The sequence below is a fragment of the Macaca thibetana genome, chromosome 7, assembly GCF_024542745.1.
Source record: "Macaca thibetana thibetana isolate TM-01 chromosome 7, ASM2454274v1, whole genome shotgun sequence".
Taxonomy (NCBI): domain Eukaryota; kingdom Metazoa; phylum Chordata; class Mammalia; order Primates; family Cercopithecidae; genus Macaca; species Macaca thibetana.
The window spans coordinates 969,877-987,948 of record NC_065584.1 but is presented as its reverse complement, the minus strand read 5'-3'; the positions used below and the strand labels follow the sequence as shown (position 1 = coordinate 987,948).

Sequence of the window (18,072 nt, the reverse complement as noted above, 5' to 3'; positions counted from 1 at the left end):
TCACCCACTTTCTGATGGGGTTGTTAGTTTCTTTCTTGTAAGTTTCTTTAAGTTCCTTGTAGATTCTGGATATTAGCCCTTTGTCAGATGAAGAGATTCCAAAATTTTCTCCCATTTTGTAGGTTGCCTGTTCACTCTGATAATAGTTTCTTTTGCTGTGCACAAGCTCTTTAGTTTAATTAGATCCCATTTGTCAATTTTGGCTTTTGATGCCATAGCTTTTGGTGTTTTAGTCATGAAGTCTTTGCCCATGCCTGTGTATTGAATGATATTGCCTAGGTTTTCTTCTAGGGTTTTTATGGTTTTAGACCTTATGTTTAAGTCTATAATCCATCTTGAGTTAATTTTTGTGTGAGGTGTAAGGAATGGGTTCAGTTTCAGTTGTCTGCATATGACTAGCCATTTTTCCCAACACCATTTATTGAATAGGGAATCCTTTCTCTATTGTTTGCTTTTGTTAGGTTTGTCAAATATCAGATGGTTGTAGATGTGTGGTGTTATTTCTGAGGCCTCTGTTCTGTTCCATTAGTCTATATATCTGCTTTGGTACCAGTACCACGCTGTTTCAATTACTGCAGCCTTGTAGTATAGTTTGAAGTTGGATAGGGTGATGTCTCCAGATTTGTTCTTTTTGCTTAGGATTGTATTGGCTATCAGGGGTCTTTTTGGTTTCATATGAAATTTAAAGTAGTTTTTTCTAATTCTGTGAGGCTAGTCAATGATAGCTTGATGGGAATAGCATAGAGTCTATACGTTACTTTGGGCAGTATGGCCATTCTCTCTCTCTCTCTCTCTCTCTCTCTTTCTTTCTTTCTTTCTTTCTTTCTTTCTTTCTTTCTTTCTTTCTTTCTTTCTTTTTTTTTTTCTTTCTTTTCTTTCTTTCTTTGTTTTCTTTCTTTTCTTTCTTTCCTTCTTTTCTTTCTTTCTTTCCTTCCTTCTTTTCTTTTCTTTTCTTTTCTTTTCTTCTTTCTTGCTTTCTTTCGAGACTGAGTCACACTCTGTAGCCCAGGCTGGAGTGCAGTGATGCAATCTCCGCTCACTACAAGCTCCGCTGCCTCCCGGGTTCACACCATTCTCCTGCCTCAGCCTCCAGAGAAGCTGGGACTCCAGGTGCCCACCACCACGCCCAGCTATTTTTTATTTTGTTGTATTTTTAGTAGAGACGGGGTTTCACCGTGTTCACCAGGATGGTCTCGATCTCCCAACCTTGTGATCTACCCGCTTCGGCCTCACAAAGTGCTGGGATTACAGGCGTCAGCCACCACGCCTGGCCAGTATGGCCATTTTCATGATAATTTATTCTTCCTATTCATGAGCATGGAATGTTTTCCTATTTTTTGTTTTCTTCAAAAAAGGCAAACAAAACAAAATGTAATTCTACTTGTGCTCACCTGTTCATTTACGAAAACAATATTCGGAGTCCATCCTTCATATTTATTATTTAGTTTTGAGTTTCATGAATTTATTATACAGGAATTATATAGTATGTGTTTTATTTGTGTTGCCTCTCACTCATCATAACTACTGGTGATTAACCATGTTGAGCATCAACAATGTATTTATTCTAATTATGGATATTATTACAGTAAATTAGCATATCATTACTGTTCATCTATAAATCTTGATATTTCTATTGTTTCTCATTTCTAATTATTACAAATAAAGGTACTACTCACCTTGAAGATGTAGGTATTCTATGAAAATATGTTATTATTCTTACAATAACTGCTAGCCTTACTAGGTGACAAATTAGCATAGAAGAGACTGGCCTAATCTCCCAGGCTACACATTTCTCCTGTGCTGGATGCTCAAACATCAGATTCCAAGTTCTTCAGTTCTGGGATTCGGACTGACGCTCCTTAATCCTCAGCTTACAGACAGCCTATTGTGGAACCTTGCAATTGTGTAAGTTTGTAGTTAATAAACCCATAGGTTTATTAAGTATATATAATAAGATACATATATTAGTTCTGTAGATATATATAGTAAATATATCTGAGATATATATTTATTAGTTCTGTCCCCCTAAGAGAACCCTCTTTTATTATGTATACCTAATAAACCCATACATAAATATGGGTTTATAAATAAACCCATAAATTTGTATGGGTTTATTAAGTATATATAAGAGATATATATATATAAGTTCTGTGTGTGTGTGTATATATATAAAGTAAATATATATATGAGATATATATGTATTAATTCTGTTCCCCTAAGAGAACCCTGATTAATACAGTCACATTCAGACTCAGGTCACAATGCCTTCCTAGGAATACAGACCCAGGAGGGATCAGAGACTCCCCCTTTAGTCTAATGCATTCCACTAATTTAGCAAATGGCAGATAAATATAACAATGGAATGCACCCGATGAAGCTGAAAGATATTCTCTGGAGGGCAGAACAAGGTGAAGAGACAAAGTCAAGCAGAAAAAAAAAACAAGGTATCACAGGATCACTGGCGGATGTGGTGGACATGGAAGAACACAGTTAGATTAAATTTTGAAACCTTTATATCAGTCTTTAGTAATTTATATGATAAAATTGTTGGCCTCATCAATGGAGTCTTATTATCCCCATCAGGGATGACTGTCCACATGGGCACGTGGTGCAGTTCTAGTCATGGAGGCAGGGGAGATGATCTGTTGGGGCTTTCGTGGTCCTTCAGAGGAGAGTTTCAGTATTGTCTATTCCCCACTTCCAGACAATATGTGACCCTTGGGAATGTTGTCCCTATGTCTCTGCATGACTGGAGTCACTGCGGGAGTGAAGCTGACTTTCTGGATGCATCAGTGTGGAAAATTGAGACAAGAAATTACCTTGATACATGAGCTGTCAAATTAACCAAGCCTGGAGCCTCTCATATCCAGGCTTCTTGTTTCATTAGATTGTGATTTTTCTAATTATTTAGTTAGCCTATATTGTCTTTGTTCATGCTCTGCTAAAATAGGCACATATAATAATCTAGAGGCATTAAGATAAATAAATAACTAATTTGAAAATTATAACAAGTCCCAAATGTAGTCAAAGTTACTGTGTAGTTCGTAATGTGATAGACAGAAGACATGACTGGATACTTTGGGCTCACATCTCTATTATGTAAATATTTTAAACAATTAAATATCCCTTAGGTAAGATTTCTGTTAAGATCCTTGATTTAAGATTATATATTGATGGATAACACTTCAAAAAAAAAACTGAAGGTTATTATCCAGTAATTCATATTGGTAGTACAAACTTATTTTAGGATGTATTTCTCTACACGATGTAAAATCAGCCCAGAAGGCAGAAGTTATTGTATTTAGTAGGGCGAATTAAATACATGTTTTAGAGCACTGCATGACTTTGGAATATTTTGCAAGCAAAGGGGATTCTTACATCTTCTAGAAACCCCTCAAAATATACAGCAGAGGAAGAAACATTCGGATGAATTATTACATTATAGAGTCCAGTTTAATATAACTTTGAAAGTAAATGCAAAGAAACATACAATAACCTAGCATGGAAACTGAAATAATGTTGTAGTCGGTGGATCAGTACATCAAACCAGAATCTTACCGACCTCATAATGTTATCTAAGCATGGGAGTCATTGCCATTGTTCATCTAATACAGAATCAGTCCTGCTTACAATTTTCTGGAAAGGTTGAAAAAAATAACATTTTTAAATAGAAATTATAAAAACTAATAAAATGTTGAACTTCCTTGGCCAAGTGTTCTCCTGTTAGCACGTGTGGCATCATGGTTCACTCCTCAGGGCACATCAGTTATTACCCTATGAGTTGGTAGCTAGGAGACCCATACATGCAGAGATTTGACCCTCATCACTCACCTTTTTCCTGCTGCATGCATGTGTTACAAATTATTAAAAGTCATTCCTGTACCATACACACTGCAATCACCAACAGTTTAAGGCTGCCTTTTTACTATAACTTTTTAACTGTTTCTTGTGACCTTCAACCAGGAAATCATGTCTGTTGGAAGAAACATTCGGGAAAAATACTGTTCTTCAACCACATTGGAAGGAGTCTGTTAAGGTATTTTTAACCAAAACACTGCAGAAAACATCCAGGGAATCAATTATTGGGTTCATATTTTACATCAAAAAATCAATTCAGGCTGAATGAGGCGGCTCACACTTGTAGTCCCAACACTTTGAGGGGCCAAGCCTGCAGAATTGCATGAGACAAGGTGTTCAAAAGCAGCTTGGGCAACACATGCAGACCTAGTTTCTATGAGAAAATGAATAAAAATAATCAGATGGGTGTAGATGAAGGCCCTCTAAACATAGCAACTTGCTACTCAGCAGGCTAAGGTGGGAGGATTCTATGAGCCAGAAATTTAAAATCACAGTGAACTATGATCACACCACTGCAGTTCAACCTGTGAAACAGTGAGATCCTGTCTCAAAAACAAACAAACAAACAAAAAGAATTAAAAATTTTACACAATTGTAAAGCTACTCAACTAGAGGAAGTTAAACTGTGTGTCCTCACATATCCTCTGGCACTTCTGATACTTTGAAGAAGACAGTTGACCTAAGACCTTCAGAATAAACTGATGATCATGAATCGTGAGAACCTTTCACACAAGACATTGTACCAGAATCCTTCTTCACATCCTCCTCCTACTCATTATTCTTCGTTTATAAACAACCTTCGCGGCCTGGCGTGGTGGCTCACGCCTGTAATCCCAGCACTTTGGGAGGCTGAGACGGGTGGATCACGAGGTCAGGAGATCGAGACCATCCTGGCTAACACGGTGAAACCCTGTCTCTACTAAAAATACAAAAAATTAGCCAGGCATGGTGGTGGGCGCCTGTAGTCCCAGCTACTCGGGAGGCTGAGGCAGGAGAATGGCGTGAACCCGGGAGGTGGAGCTGGCAGTGAGCCGAGATCGCACCACTGCACTCCAACCTGGGCGACAGAGCGAGACTCCATCTCAAAAAAAAAAAAAAAAATCTTCGCATTTTCTGCAGACCTGTTTGTTCACCCATATTGGACTCTTGACTCTTTTCTTACTCATCATTTTTATACTTGCTAGAGTACGTCATCAGACTCTTATTTTTGTGCCTGACTGCTGATAAATTCAGATCTCTTTCCTCCATCATTTGCTTTTTTTTAAGCACACAAGGTAAATCTAGTTAGAAATCACAGGAGCTCCCTCATTTGATGCCATTTGGACCTTGAAACCCCACAAAACCCTTCCTGCAAGTAGGATGCTCTCCCCAGTCCCCCAACAAACCATGATAAAAACCCTGAGCCAGTCTCCTTCCCTGCTCTACCAAGCCATTTGGGAGCTTCATGAGAGGCCTGCCCTGCTCTCAGAAGACACCTCAAGGATGTAGGTAATTAACCTTTCCATACTCACTTGGTGTGAGTGTGTTCCATAATCAGACTCAACATCCATGTAAAATTTTAGTCGAGATCTCTTGGCATTTGCATGGTGTCATCTACAACGGATGCTGGGAGCTTGGTGTCATGGCTCCTTCCAAAGGACATGCCTGCTCCCTGAGTTAACTCCAGGACACAGTTGGACATGCCTCCTGGGGTTTGAGAAGCTCCCTTCATGTACTGAAATCCTGTCATGATGTTTTTTTATTCTAGTGTTTCCCTAAAAGTATAGCGAGGTCCAGGGTTCATTCATGTGTATATTCAGGAGTCTCTGAATTTTTACGTGTTTTATTCATCTCTAGCACCTTTTCTACCAAATTATACATTTTAAAATTTGCAATATTTTAATGAGGTGAAATTAGCAAATAATCTTTACATAAATTGTACAATTTTACAAATATTGACATAATACTCACTTTTATTAACACAGAAAAAATCAATTACCCTAGAAATTTCCTTTTGTTCTCCTGCAGTTTCTCCTTTCTATACCTTCTCTTCTTGTACCACATCCACAGTCAACTATGGATCTTTTTATGTAACTTTAAATTCATTTTTACTCTATAGAAATTATAGAACTGGAATTATATGTATGAACTTGTATTTGTTTGCCTTATTTTACTTATTCAGGTACTTGTTATTTTAGGCATGGTGTTGAGTGCATCCAGCAGTACTTGATTGTAACAGTGGGTATTATTCCAGTAAATGAATTTTGCATAATTTGTTTACCAGTTAAGCTGCTGACTAACACTTGGATCACTTTTGGTCTCTGGTTATAATAAAGCAAGCTGCTACTTAGCTTAGAGAAGTGCCCAGCTGAGAAACGCATGGTTCTTATTTTTACCACAACATTAATGGGAGTCAAAGTGGAAAAGTTGCACGTTAATCAGTTTGCTTCAATACATCAGATAATTAAAGTTGGGGAGCTCTGTGTGTGTGTGTCAGTCCTTGTGTTTTTGTGTGAAAGAGAGAGAATGGAGGAGAGACCAAGAAACAAAGAAACCTTACATGTTTAGACCATAACATATGAGGTACTCTAGTAAATACAGGGATTTAGTGCTTGATGGACAAGGTCCACATAAGATGGAGAGGACAACTTGATGCACCCCCATATGGGTATATATTAGTGTTTACATAAATGCCATTTTCTAATCACATAAACAGTCAGACAGATTAGAAAAGATGTAGTGGAGGGGTCTGGTGGTGAAATATGATGGTGAAAACAACCCACATCTACAGCCCCTTTTCTGCCCTGCTTCACCTGCCCTGATGTTGAGCCTTGATCCTGCTCATCCTAAGTCCCAACAATCATCCTAAGACCCTGAGTTTCCCCGAGTCCCCCCTGCTGGTCCTATGCACCTCTGCAGGAAGGTTTGTGTCTATGCTCACAATGAAGTCCCCTCATTGTTTCTTTTGCTTAAAAATGCATAGTTATGTATTCACTAAACACAGAGCTCAGCTGTAAGAAAAATTTTTTCTTGAATATAGATATGGACTCTTGAGAAGTGGGTTGTAATTTGTGCTCCCTTCACAACCCATGCACCTGATCCACTCCTGCCCATCTTCTAGGGGCAGATATAATTCTAGCAGGAAGCACTGGTTATGATGGGGAATCCAGAGACAGTGCAGGTGAAGGAGAGGGTCTGCAAGGACGTCTCAAGCCAAAAGTGCTCTGAGAAACATAGGTGGTGATGTCAACAGGTTCTGGACAACATGGTGAAATTCCCAAATACACATATTTTTATGAGAATAAAGAGCTCACTTTTGTCCAATTTGTGAGTCTCCTAGAACAATTCAGTAGATTTTGAGGTTAAATTCAAAAAAAAATTATCACATATTTTTCTCAAACTTGCAACCAAATAAAAAAGACAAACTTCTGTTAGAAAAGTGAACATTGAATTATTATCACTGTGTGCGATAATGATTTTTAGAATAGGCTTGACCTGTGATAACCTAGAGTGTCCTAATTCTTAGCCCACAATTAGACATGAGCAGCAATCACAGGGAGTGAAACACCTGACTCAGTGAAGCTGCCCCTGGGGGTCTCTGCAGGCCCAAAGTTTTACAGGAACAGCTCCTCCCTCAGACTCAGAGTAAGGACAATTTCTGGTCTTTATCTGGGGAGGTGAGGGTGAGTGTGTGGAAAATATCAAAGTTACTCTAATCAAGATCTCTGCACATGGAGAGAAAGCAAAGCATATGAGAAACAACTAGTTTCAGTTTAGATTGAACAATTTCTCATAAGAAGGGCAATGCCATGTCTGGATCCTGCACAGAATTAAGAAATAATGAATTTGAGGTAAAGTTGAAAATTACAATTGTTTGCGGACTGTGTTATTATCTATGTTATCTGAGAAAACGAAGTAAAATCATGTTTTTTGTATAAAAATCCGCAGCGTGCTGGCCCTGAGAATGCACCTCCAATCCCTCCAACATCAGGGAGCCCAATAGCCCAGGCTGCCAGCTGCTGGACTGCACTCTAACACCCGTCACCTGGTGTGTGCCAAAGTCACCCATCCTGGGAGCTCCTCCAAGGCAGTGATGGTGCTTGGTGGAGGCACTAAGGCATGGCTGCTGCTGGGACACGTGGGAGATCCCTGATGGACAACTGTGCTCAGGGAGGCACCAGTGGCCTTGCTGGATTTATCTTGGACAGCAGGGTTGTTAGGGAAGCTCCATCAAACTCCTACCATTCTCCAGCACTAGTTGTGAGTCTGGCATTGTGGGGTGACAGTGTCTACAGCCTCACCCGGCCGCCTGTGCATTTTTCTGCCTCCAATATTTACCTCTGTTTTTGGAACATATAACTATTAGAAAACTAATTAGAAAATTAGTTTTCTAATCCAGGGACTCACGGTGGGCACAAAGGGTACAGGGGCTCAGAGGAGAAATGTTAGAAGCAGAGGAAACTACAGACCCCGAAGGAAAGCAGCCCTTGCCCTCCCTCCATCTGCACCTGCCCTGGGGCTGCTCCTGGTTTGTGAGTGCTGATTGTCCCCTTCAGCCCAGACTCCTTCTTTTGCAGGAAATTTTGTGTCTGGACTCACACTGATGCGTCCTCACTTGGGACCTTCTGTACAGCCATAGAGGGCCATGTCCTCAGCTCTCCAACTGTTCATTTTCAGATACAGCGAGTTCTTAGTGTTGTCTTTGGAGATCGAGAATCTGCCCTTCACACAGTCTACATGGTATATCCGACTTCCATCATATTTTATATCTATTACTCCCTCCAGCCCCTTCCCTGGAGTCTTGTGAACTCAGCTCATTCAGTAGCTACTGAAGGCGAATCTGGAGGCTACACAGGAGAGACTCAGGAACTTCCCAGGTTGTCTCAGGTCCTCTGTGGACTGAATCAGCTGCACCTCACACTGAAAACCTGAAAATACGCACACATCCTGGTCAGAAACTGCCAAACATATCCACTGTTTCTCTCACTCATATCCACTCATATCATTCTCACTCACTCTATTTCTCTATGAGTCACCTTTTAAAACAGCAACAAGAAAAATTCAGCTTAGCTCAATCCCCATAGAGTCCTCTGTGTTCAGTCCTGATTACCAAATGGAAACCCCTGGGAATCCCAGGGCTGCGGCTCTTCTCCCAGAGCTGCAGGTCAGGAATTGTTTTCACCAGGAGAGGGAGAGTCCTGTTTTCATGCGTCCTCCTCTATAGTAAGCTCCGCTGTGGGACGCCTGACAAGAAGGCAGTGCCCAGAGCAGATGGCAGACTGCCATTGTTTAGTGGCAATGGTAGCATTTGGAAAAATATTACTTATAAATTGACTGTGCCATAAAACTCATTTAGCAACTATGATTTTAGTTTTTACACATGTGTACAACTACAAATATAACTGCATTAAGGAAACTGTAAGAGATATAGAGAAATAGAAAACAATAAAAAAAAGCAAAGACCTTAATACCTCATGATCATAATGTATAGCAAATCCAGAAAGAAAATTCTTAACATGCCTCTGAACTTGAACAACACTATTGAACAATTTTACCTGAAAGACATGTATAGAATCTTCCAACCAAGAGCCACATAATTCACATCTTTCTCAGGCACACATTGAACATTCTCTGTGATATGTTGTATGTTACATCATAAAGTGAGACTTAACATTTAAAGAAGTAATGCCAGCCCTTCTCTAACTCCTTTAAAAATTGTGAAGGGTCAACCTTCCAAATTCTTTTTTTTATACATCTAAAGAAACTTTATTTATCTGTTTCTCGGAGATAACACTGCAAACAGTCACAGATATGCATACAATACAATTATGTATTGGCTATTTACAAATTACAGTAGCGATTTTTCCTCTGAAAAATATAAGTACAAAAGCTAAGTAAACAATGAGGTACTGCCATTTGGGATTTGTTACATGTCATAGGTTAAAGAACTGGCCTTTCGCAAATACTCAACAAATCAACCTGAATAAAGTAGTCAATTAAATGATTTATTTTTTCTAACTTATTAGAAAAAAATCCACCAAGTTTCACCTCAAAATATGTTGCACAAATATAAAAATAAACCTAAAATTAAATAGGAAAGGTAAGCGGTTCTTCAAAAAGAATGAAAGAAAGGAATAAAATGTAAGCCCATAAGCAAGGTTAAGTCATTCTAAATATCTTTTAAACAACATGAAATTCTTCCCAAGAGAAAACTGAAGAAAAAACTATCACCATTTCTCCACTGATGAAATGTATTTTAAAGGCAGTCTGCAGTATACCTTCTAAACTCTAGCAGGCTACCATTATAGTTTTACCAGTAATAGACAAAGGCATCACGATAAAAGAAAACTACAGACCAATATCATTAGTAGACATAACTTAATCCCCAATGTTAGTAAACTAAATTCTAAAGTCTTTTAAAAGACCATACACCGTGAGCTACTCAAATTTATTCTTGAGATGCACAGTTGATTCAACATCCTCAAATCAATCAACTTGGTATACCACATTAAAAAACTAAAGAAAAAATATCTCAGTAACATTTCATCAGACACAGGAAAAAAATTGAAAAAATCGGGGTTTCATTATAAAAACTCTGAACAAAGTAGGAAGACAAGAAAACAACTTGTGCATAATAAAAGCCATTAAGAAAAGTCACAGCTGTTATTATGCTTAATAGTAAAAGGTTACAATGTTTTGGTCTAATATCTGTAACAAGGCGAGAATAAAGCTTGAGCATTTCACTTCCAGGCCTCAACATTTATTTACAAACATCGAAAGATATTGGCATAAATGCATATAGAGAGATTCGATATAAACCCACATATTGATGACAAACTGATTTTCAGCATGAGAACTATCAATATAAAATGACTAAATTATAGTGTCTTTGAAAGAGGATGTTATGAAAACTGGTTTTCACATGAAAATAATTAAGAAACTGGTAGAATTTCACTCTAAATGTTTTTTTTTTTTTTTTTTTTTTTTTTTTTTTTTTTTTTTTTTTTTGAGACGGAGTCTCGCTCTGTGATCTCGGCTCAAAGCTCCGCCTCCCGGGTTCACGCCATTCTCCTGCCTCAGCCTCCCGAGTAGCTGGGATTAAGCTAATTTTTAGTATTTTTAGAACGGGGTTTTCACGTGGTCTCGATCTCCTGACCTTGTGATCCGCCCGCCTCGGCCTCCCAAAATTACACTCTAAATGTTTTAAATATTTAAATGTAATACCTGTAATTGTAAAACTCCCAACCTTTAAAAATTAGCAATCTTTTTCAGGATTTTACATTCAAAGCCCCTACAAAAAAAGCAGAATTGAACAACTGGAAGAATAGATTTTAAAGAAGATTCTGCAAAGCAACAAAATAATTACAACTTACAGAATTGGATAATATGCCATATATCTGAAAAAGTTTAAATGTTCAAATATAAAAGAAACTTTTACAACTCAATAGCAAAAATAAAAATCGCCTCATTTAAAAATAATCCGTTTTACACCTTTAACAATGTAAGAACCTAGAACTCATATTAAGTGTTTTCCTCCATGGGTAACGGTCCGTCTTATGGTGTACTTGGCTGGACAATGCTTTGTAGTTATTTGATCAAACACTAATCCAGGCGGTGTTGTGAATTTTGTAATAGAGGTTATTAAAACGTAATCAGTTGACTCTGTGTTAGGCAGATTATCATTGCTAACCTGCTTGGCCCTGATTCCATCAGAGCAGACCTGGAGAAGGTAAAACTCTATAGTGATTAAGCAGCTTCAGCTGTTTCTTTGACTGCCAGCCTGCACTTACTGATGGCCGGCCCTGAGGATATTGGATGTTTCCAGCCATCCCCCAAAATCGTCATCCTCTACATCTCACAGGAAAGTGGTGTGTCCCACTGCAGCTTGTCACACCTAAATATCAGACAGAAAGAGACTCCCCAAAATCAAATAATATTTATTTGAAAATGAGCATTGCAATGGGAATATGCATGGGCATATTTAAGCAGGCAAATGAAGACAAGTGTTTTAAAAGAAAATCGAGGAGGCTTACACGAGCTGTTTTGAGACAATTATCCTGGGATAGAAGAATAAAAAAGGTGGAATCAGTTTAAAGATGGACAGGGACTGGCAGGGCAGATATCCCCACAATATCCATTCTTGTTATCAGGGATATGTTCATGAGAACCCTCTATTCATGACCTTCTCCAGCTTCACCTGTAAAGATTATAACACAAGTGGCTCCATTTTGATTCTGACAACTTTCACACCCTCTTCCTCACACCACTAGTGAAGAACGTTACTGTGTGAAGATTTTTCAGAACAGGATTAGAAACACATCCACATCCCACGTTAACCAAACAAGCTTGTCCCCTTCAGTCCCCACTGGCAACTTGCATTTCCAGATGAGTCTCCATGCAACACGGTGGAGGGTCCTGAGTGAGGAGGAGTGAAGAAAGTCCCACCAGCCTCTCCCGCGTGACTGTGGCAGCCACAGCCTGAGACCCACCTGAGCGCCAGGAAAGGGCTTGAGGCCTGGAATTTTGACCACAGGGAAAATATCTTCCTTTTCCAGAAAGCAGGAAAAGCAAATGGAAAAATGAGAACAACGACTACAAAAGAAAGTAAATGGATTAGGGACAAAAGAAGCACCAGATCAGTGCAGATGCTGATTTGCATCCTTCAGTGTCAGGAGAAGGGCCAGACGTGAAACCTGTGAGGTTGTGCATGACACTGACCCTGGCCCAACCTCTCTATTGTCTGTGACCAGGATCCGTAAAGACTGTTCTAGTCAGGGAACCTCACTGAAGTCCCTGTCCTGGGTCTCACTGGAGAAGACTCACTAGGAAGCCCTGAGCTTACTCACTACTCTGATCCTGGTGACCGTGGTTGAAGAATTTTCATCCCTGTAAGCATCAATCTGCATTTTGTGCCGGTGAGAATAGGTCCCCATATTAAAATAATTTCTTTCAAATACATAGAGAAGACGTTGTTAGGCACAGATTTCTAAACTTAAGAGGTTCCCTGGGGAACTGTCAGAAGATGACGTCCCACATCCTGACAGGAAATCAGCCTCCGTGTGCACTGGCCTCTGGGTTGACTCTGATCAGTGGGTCCTGAGCAGCCGCTGCAGCTGATTTCCCCCCACGTTCTTGCAGGGAGGTTTGTGTCTGGGCTCACACTGACTTCCCCTCACTGTGTCTCTCGCACAGTAATACACGGCCGTGTCCTCCAATTTCAGGTTGTTCATTTGAAGATATAGCATGTTCTTGGAATTGTCTCTGGAGATGGTGAATCGGTCCTTCACAGAGTCTGCGTAGTATTTCTTACTTCCATCATACCATATAACTGCCACCCACTCCAGCCCCTTCCCTGGAGCCTGGCGGACCCAGTCCATGCCATAGCTACTGAAGGTGAATCCAGAGGCTGCACAGGAGAGTCTCAGGGACCCCCCAGGCTGAACCAAGCCTCCTCCAGACTCCACCAGCTGCACCTCACACTGGACACCTGCAAACAGAGAGACACCAAGGTCAGAAACTGCCACACATATCCACTGTTTCTCTTACTCATGTCCACTCCCACTCAATCTCTCTATTTCTCCATGAATCACCTCTTAAAATAGCAACAAGGAAAACCTAGCTCAGCCCAAACTTCATGGTGAATTTTCTGTGTTCTGTGCTGATCACCGAATGGAACACCACGGACTTCCAGGGCTGGGCTCCTCTCCCAGAGCTGCAGGGTCAGGGCTGGGCTGGTTTTCATCAGCAGAGGGAGGGCCCTATTTGCATGTCCCCCACTATATAGCAGGCTCTGGGGTGGGACATCGGAGGAGAGGCCGGGCTCAGTGCAGATGAAGTGTCCTGGGGGAGACTGGAATAATTATATCATTCAGGAACATATAATTTTATATTATGTGATTGTGGATTGATTAACATTTAGCTCTCATAATCTTATTTTATTCTTACATATTTACACTATATATTTAATGCATGTTTCAATGTTATATTTTATAGAAGATAATTTACATAGAGAACACAGCAGTTGTGCAGTATGTTTAAGATTACACATCTAAAAAAAATTAGTCCTATTATCTGGGACTGTGCTCTATTCACCAGAGGAGGCTGCTCTCCTGAGACAACTCCAGGGCAGTGTGGCCCACACCTAGTGAGGTCTGCATGATTCCCCATCTGTTATGTCAACTTTCTGTAATTTACCTAAATATGTAGAGTGAATCACGTTTCATGTGTATGTTTTCAGAAGTCAGTCATATTCTTTGTGTTAATGTTGATCTATGTTGATCTGTTTATTGCTCCATTTTAGTCAAATATTATTTCATCAGTTTGTTATTGCTTTATTCAAGTGCAATTAATAAATAATTAATTCAAATGTATAGTGAATGATTTGAAAAATGTTGACCTATGTTTGCAACCATTTACTCAGCACTTCAACCAGGTTTTGAATAATTAAATTAATCCTGAAATCTTTCTCTTATTTCTCTGAAATTCAACTCACATCCCCATTACTCCTAACAGCATATTCTCAGAAAAACTGAAATCTTCTCCATGTTAATTTACAATAGTGGCAACTTCTAAAATTTCTACAAATGTGTCATGTAAAATTTACTCTTAATTCCTTAGTTTCTTTCAGTAAGCACAATTACTTGAGAATTTAGCCACGTTTTTATATGAGTGAGGCATGCCTTGATTTCAAGCTGCATTAGATTCTAGTACATAAATATATGCCAAACTATTTAATTATTCACCTGTAACCAAATGTGATTTGTTCTCTCAGTTAATGGATTTGATAGAGAAAAGCAGTTAATGGATTTGATAGAGAAAAGCTCAGCTACTGGGAGGCCGAGACGGGCGGAACCACGGGAGATCGGAATGTAAAAACCCCGAGTAAACTATGCTCTGTTAGCTACTCGGGAGGCTTCTGAGGCCTCATTAACAACAACCTGGACAACTCCGTCTCAAAAAAAAAAAAAAAAAAAAAAAAAAAAAACAACAAACCTGGACAACTACAAATAAAAAAAAAAATCTTCAACATATCTGAGTTGAAATCAGAGAGAAAGCAAACAATAAACACAACCTGAAATCTGAGGCGAGAGGAGGCTGCAGAGAGAACCGGGACCCATATATTAGTGTACCTGGGGCAGATATCACTGGATGGTATCTAAGATTGGAACAGGCTGGCTTGGAAATATTCAGTGAGTTGCTTGAGGATGCATATGCTCTTAGTGTTAGACTTTGAAGCTGCTAGTGCTTGAAGAATTTTTCTACAGAATTATTATTAATATTCCTGCTGGACTTCATGCAAATAAACAGGCCAAGTTTAAGACTAAAGTTTATTTTGCAAACAACTCAGTCTTATCATTATTTGCTTCTAACAAAAACCAAAACTGGAAGGAGAAACGTTGTATTTCAAAACATATCACACACTTGTCTTTAAACTCGAATCTCCTCAGTTGTTTAAGCATTTGCCTGCATTTTAGAGTAACTCTGCTTATTCCTGAGGGGCAGTCAATGATCTCTGGCTACAGCCCAGAAGAAACAAAAAGCGGTGGGGAATATAAAAAATCTGGATCAATATTTTAATTCTAAGCAATTATCCTTCAAATCATGCCAGGTGATGGGAATAAATAGGGTGCCCCTAACCTGGTGGTTTCTTTGGGAAAATAAATCCCAGGGAGCTATCAAAAAAGCCAAGCCCCATGCACCCACATTTCGCAGGCATAACTACAGTCACCAGTTATCTGGGCGTGTCAGCAGCTTTGGAATTGTTTTTCAAACTCTTTACCAACTTGTTTGGTTCTGATACATGTCTTCTAATAACCCGATTTGTCTCTTCTCATTTTCAAACCATCAAATTCCAAATGGTCATGCAACTGAAGCCTGGGATAATGGCTCCCTTTTCCTGGGGTCACTTAGATAGGCCTCCAAGAGAGATCTTCCCCCAAACAGCATCCCCCATCAGCTGGAAGCAATTAAGATTGGTCTTTGGCTGTATTCTAAGGACAGTTAGATGTACTTCTTCAAAGAGGAAAATGATAGAGGTAGGAGGCAGAGTATTCTCCTAGGCAGACAGGAGAGGGTCCCCATAGAATCTCCAACACATCAAGGTCATTGTGCACAGGGGACTTGCCTAGACATGCCTGCAGTGAAAATTGTTAAAGTTGTCTTGTCTCTCATAAAATAGTTGTAATACCTAACCTTGTTTTAACATGAATAGACTCTCCCTCAGCTACCTAACCTTGTTTTAATATGAATAGACTCCCCCTTAGCTGAGAAAACCGACAGACTCCATTTGGCTCCTTCATTTGCAAGACATCAAGGACTCCTTACCCACCCCCTTCCTCAAGGAGTTAACTTGTGTAAGCTGACTCTCAGCACATCAAAGAGTCCCATTCACTGATCAGGTACCGTGGCAAGCAATGTCCACAGTTCCCAGGAATTCGCTAGGGAGATAGCACCATAAAGCCCCTGCGTTTGTGTCCCTCAGAGCCCCCACACCTGTCACCTTGTGATGAATTCAAAGCCCCTGCACCCGGAATTGTTTGTTTTCCTGTAACCATTTGTCTTTTTAACTTTTTATCTGTTTTACTTCTGTAAGATTGCTACAGCTAGAATCCCCCTCCCCTCTCTAATCCAAAGTATAAAAGAAAATCTAGCCCCTTCTTCGGGGCTGAGAGAATTTCAAGCTGATAAATATCATGTTCAAGCAAATGCTAACAGGCAAACAAAAAGCTAACATGGAGCTAAAAAATATACAGTGATTCAATACAGCAAACACGCTAGCTCGGCCTAGTTTACAATATTATCTAATCAAGGAGGGCATTGTCATTGTTCATACAAGACAGTCAATCCCACTCACAAACTTCTGGGAATGTTTAAAAAATGGCATCTCTACATAAAAATTATCAATTTGTATAAAATGTAAAACTTTCTTGGCCCAGGGTTCTCTCACTAGTACTGTGGAATCATGGTCCACCCCTCAGGGTGCATCAGTTATTACCCTATGACTTGGCAGCTAAAAGGCCCATCCGTTTATAGACTCTACCCCCAGAGATCATGTTTGTTCTATTGCATGCATGTGTTACAAAATACTGAAAGTGATTCCTGTGTGATAGCCACTCTAATAATGAAGAGTTTAAGGCGGCCTTTTTACTACGTTTTGTCCAGAATCCCCTGTGATCTTCAGCAAGGGAATTAGAAGGAACATCAGCAGAAAATACTGCTCTTGAATCATATCAGAAGGAATCTTATCAGATACTTTAAACTAATTCACTTCAGAAAACATTCAGGCAGTTAATTATCGGGTTCATATTTTACAACTGAAGACTCAATGCAGGCCAGATGCAGTGGATCATCCGTATAATCACACCACTTTCAGAAGCAAAGTGAGGGAACCCCCACGAGACCTGGCAATCGCAGCCAGCCTGGGCAGCATAAAGAGACGCTATTTCTATGAAAAAATGTTTAAAAAATAAGGAGGGTAGGGGTGGTGTGCCCATCTACTTGGAGATACTCAGGAAGCTAAGATGGAAAAGTTATGTGAGTCAGGAGCTCAAATTTACAGTGAGCTATGATCACACAACCATACTTTGTGCAACAGAATGAGAGCCTGTCCCTAAAAACAAACAAAAAAGAATCAATTAAGAATTTTACACAACTGTAAAGCTACTCAAATAGGAGATGTTAAACTGAGCACCCTCATAGATCCTCTGGCATTTCTGATGTTTTTAAGCAGATGGCTGACCTAAGACCTGCAGAATAAGCTGATAGTCCTTGATTGTGAGAAACTTCTACCCAAGACATTAGACCAGGACCCTGTCTAATTCCCCATCCCCTCCTTCTTTTTCTCATTAGTCTTTGCTTATATTTTTAAAGTCATCTCATTTCTGTAGACCTGGGTGTTGTCCACCCATACTGAACCCTTATCTTCTTTCTTATTCATTATTTTTATTCTTACTATGTAGAATAAGTTGTCACACTATTTTTTGGTGCACAACTGCTGATGACTTAAGGCTCACTACTCCAGGACCACAGTCATCCTGCTGTACAGAGCGCCCTCTGGTGTCCTGTTTTTCTTCGATGGTTCCTGAGAGCCCCTGGTGACCTGAGTGCCTCTGCAATGGTCTTGAGTGCTGCCTGGTTTCCTGAGGGACTCTGGGGTCCTGAGCAAGCCCGGCTGTCCTATGCACCCCTACAGGGAGGTTTGTGTGTGAGCTCACACAGTTGTTCCCTCACTGTGTC

General features: G+C 39.8%; 1 gene segment (V, D, J or C); it reads right to left on the bottom strand.

Annotated features, from left to right (window-relative positions):
* Positions 1-12,841: 12,841 nt before the first annotated feature.
* LOC126958591 (immunoglobulin heavy variable 3-33-like) overlaps positions 12,842-18,072 on the bottom strand; it is a 60,109-nt gene continuing 54,878 nt past the window's right edge. The window contains 1 exon segment of the V gene segment in view: positions 12,842-13,324. Within this exon segment, the coding sequence occupies positions 12,924-13,324 (401 nt within the window).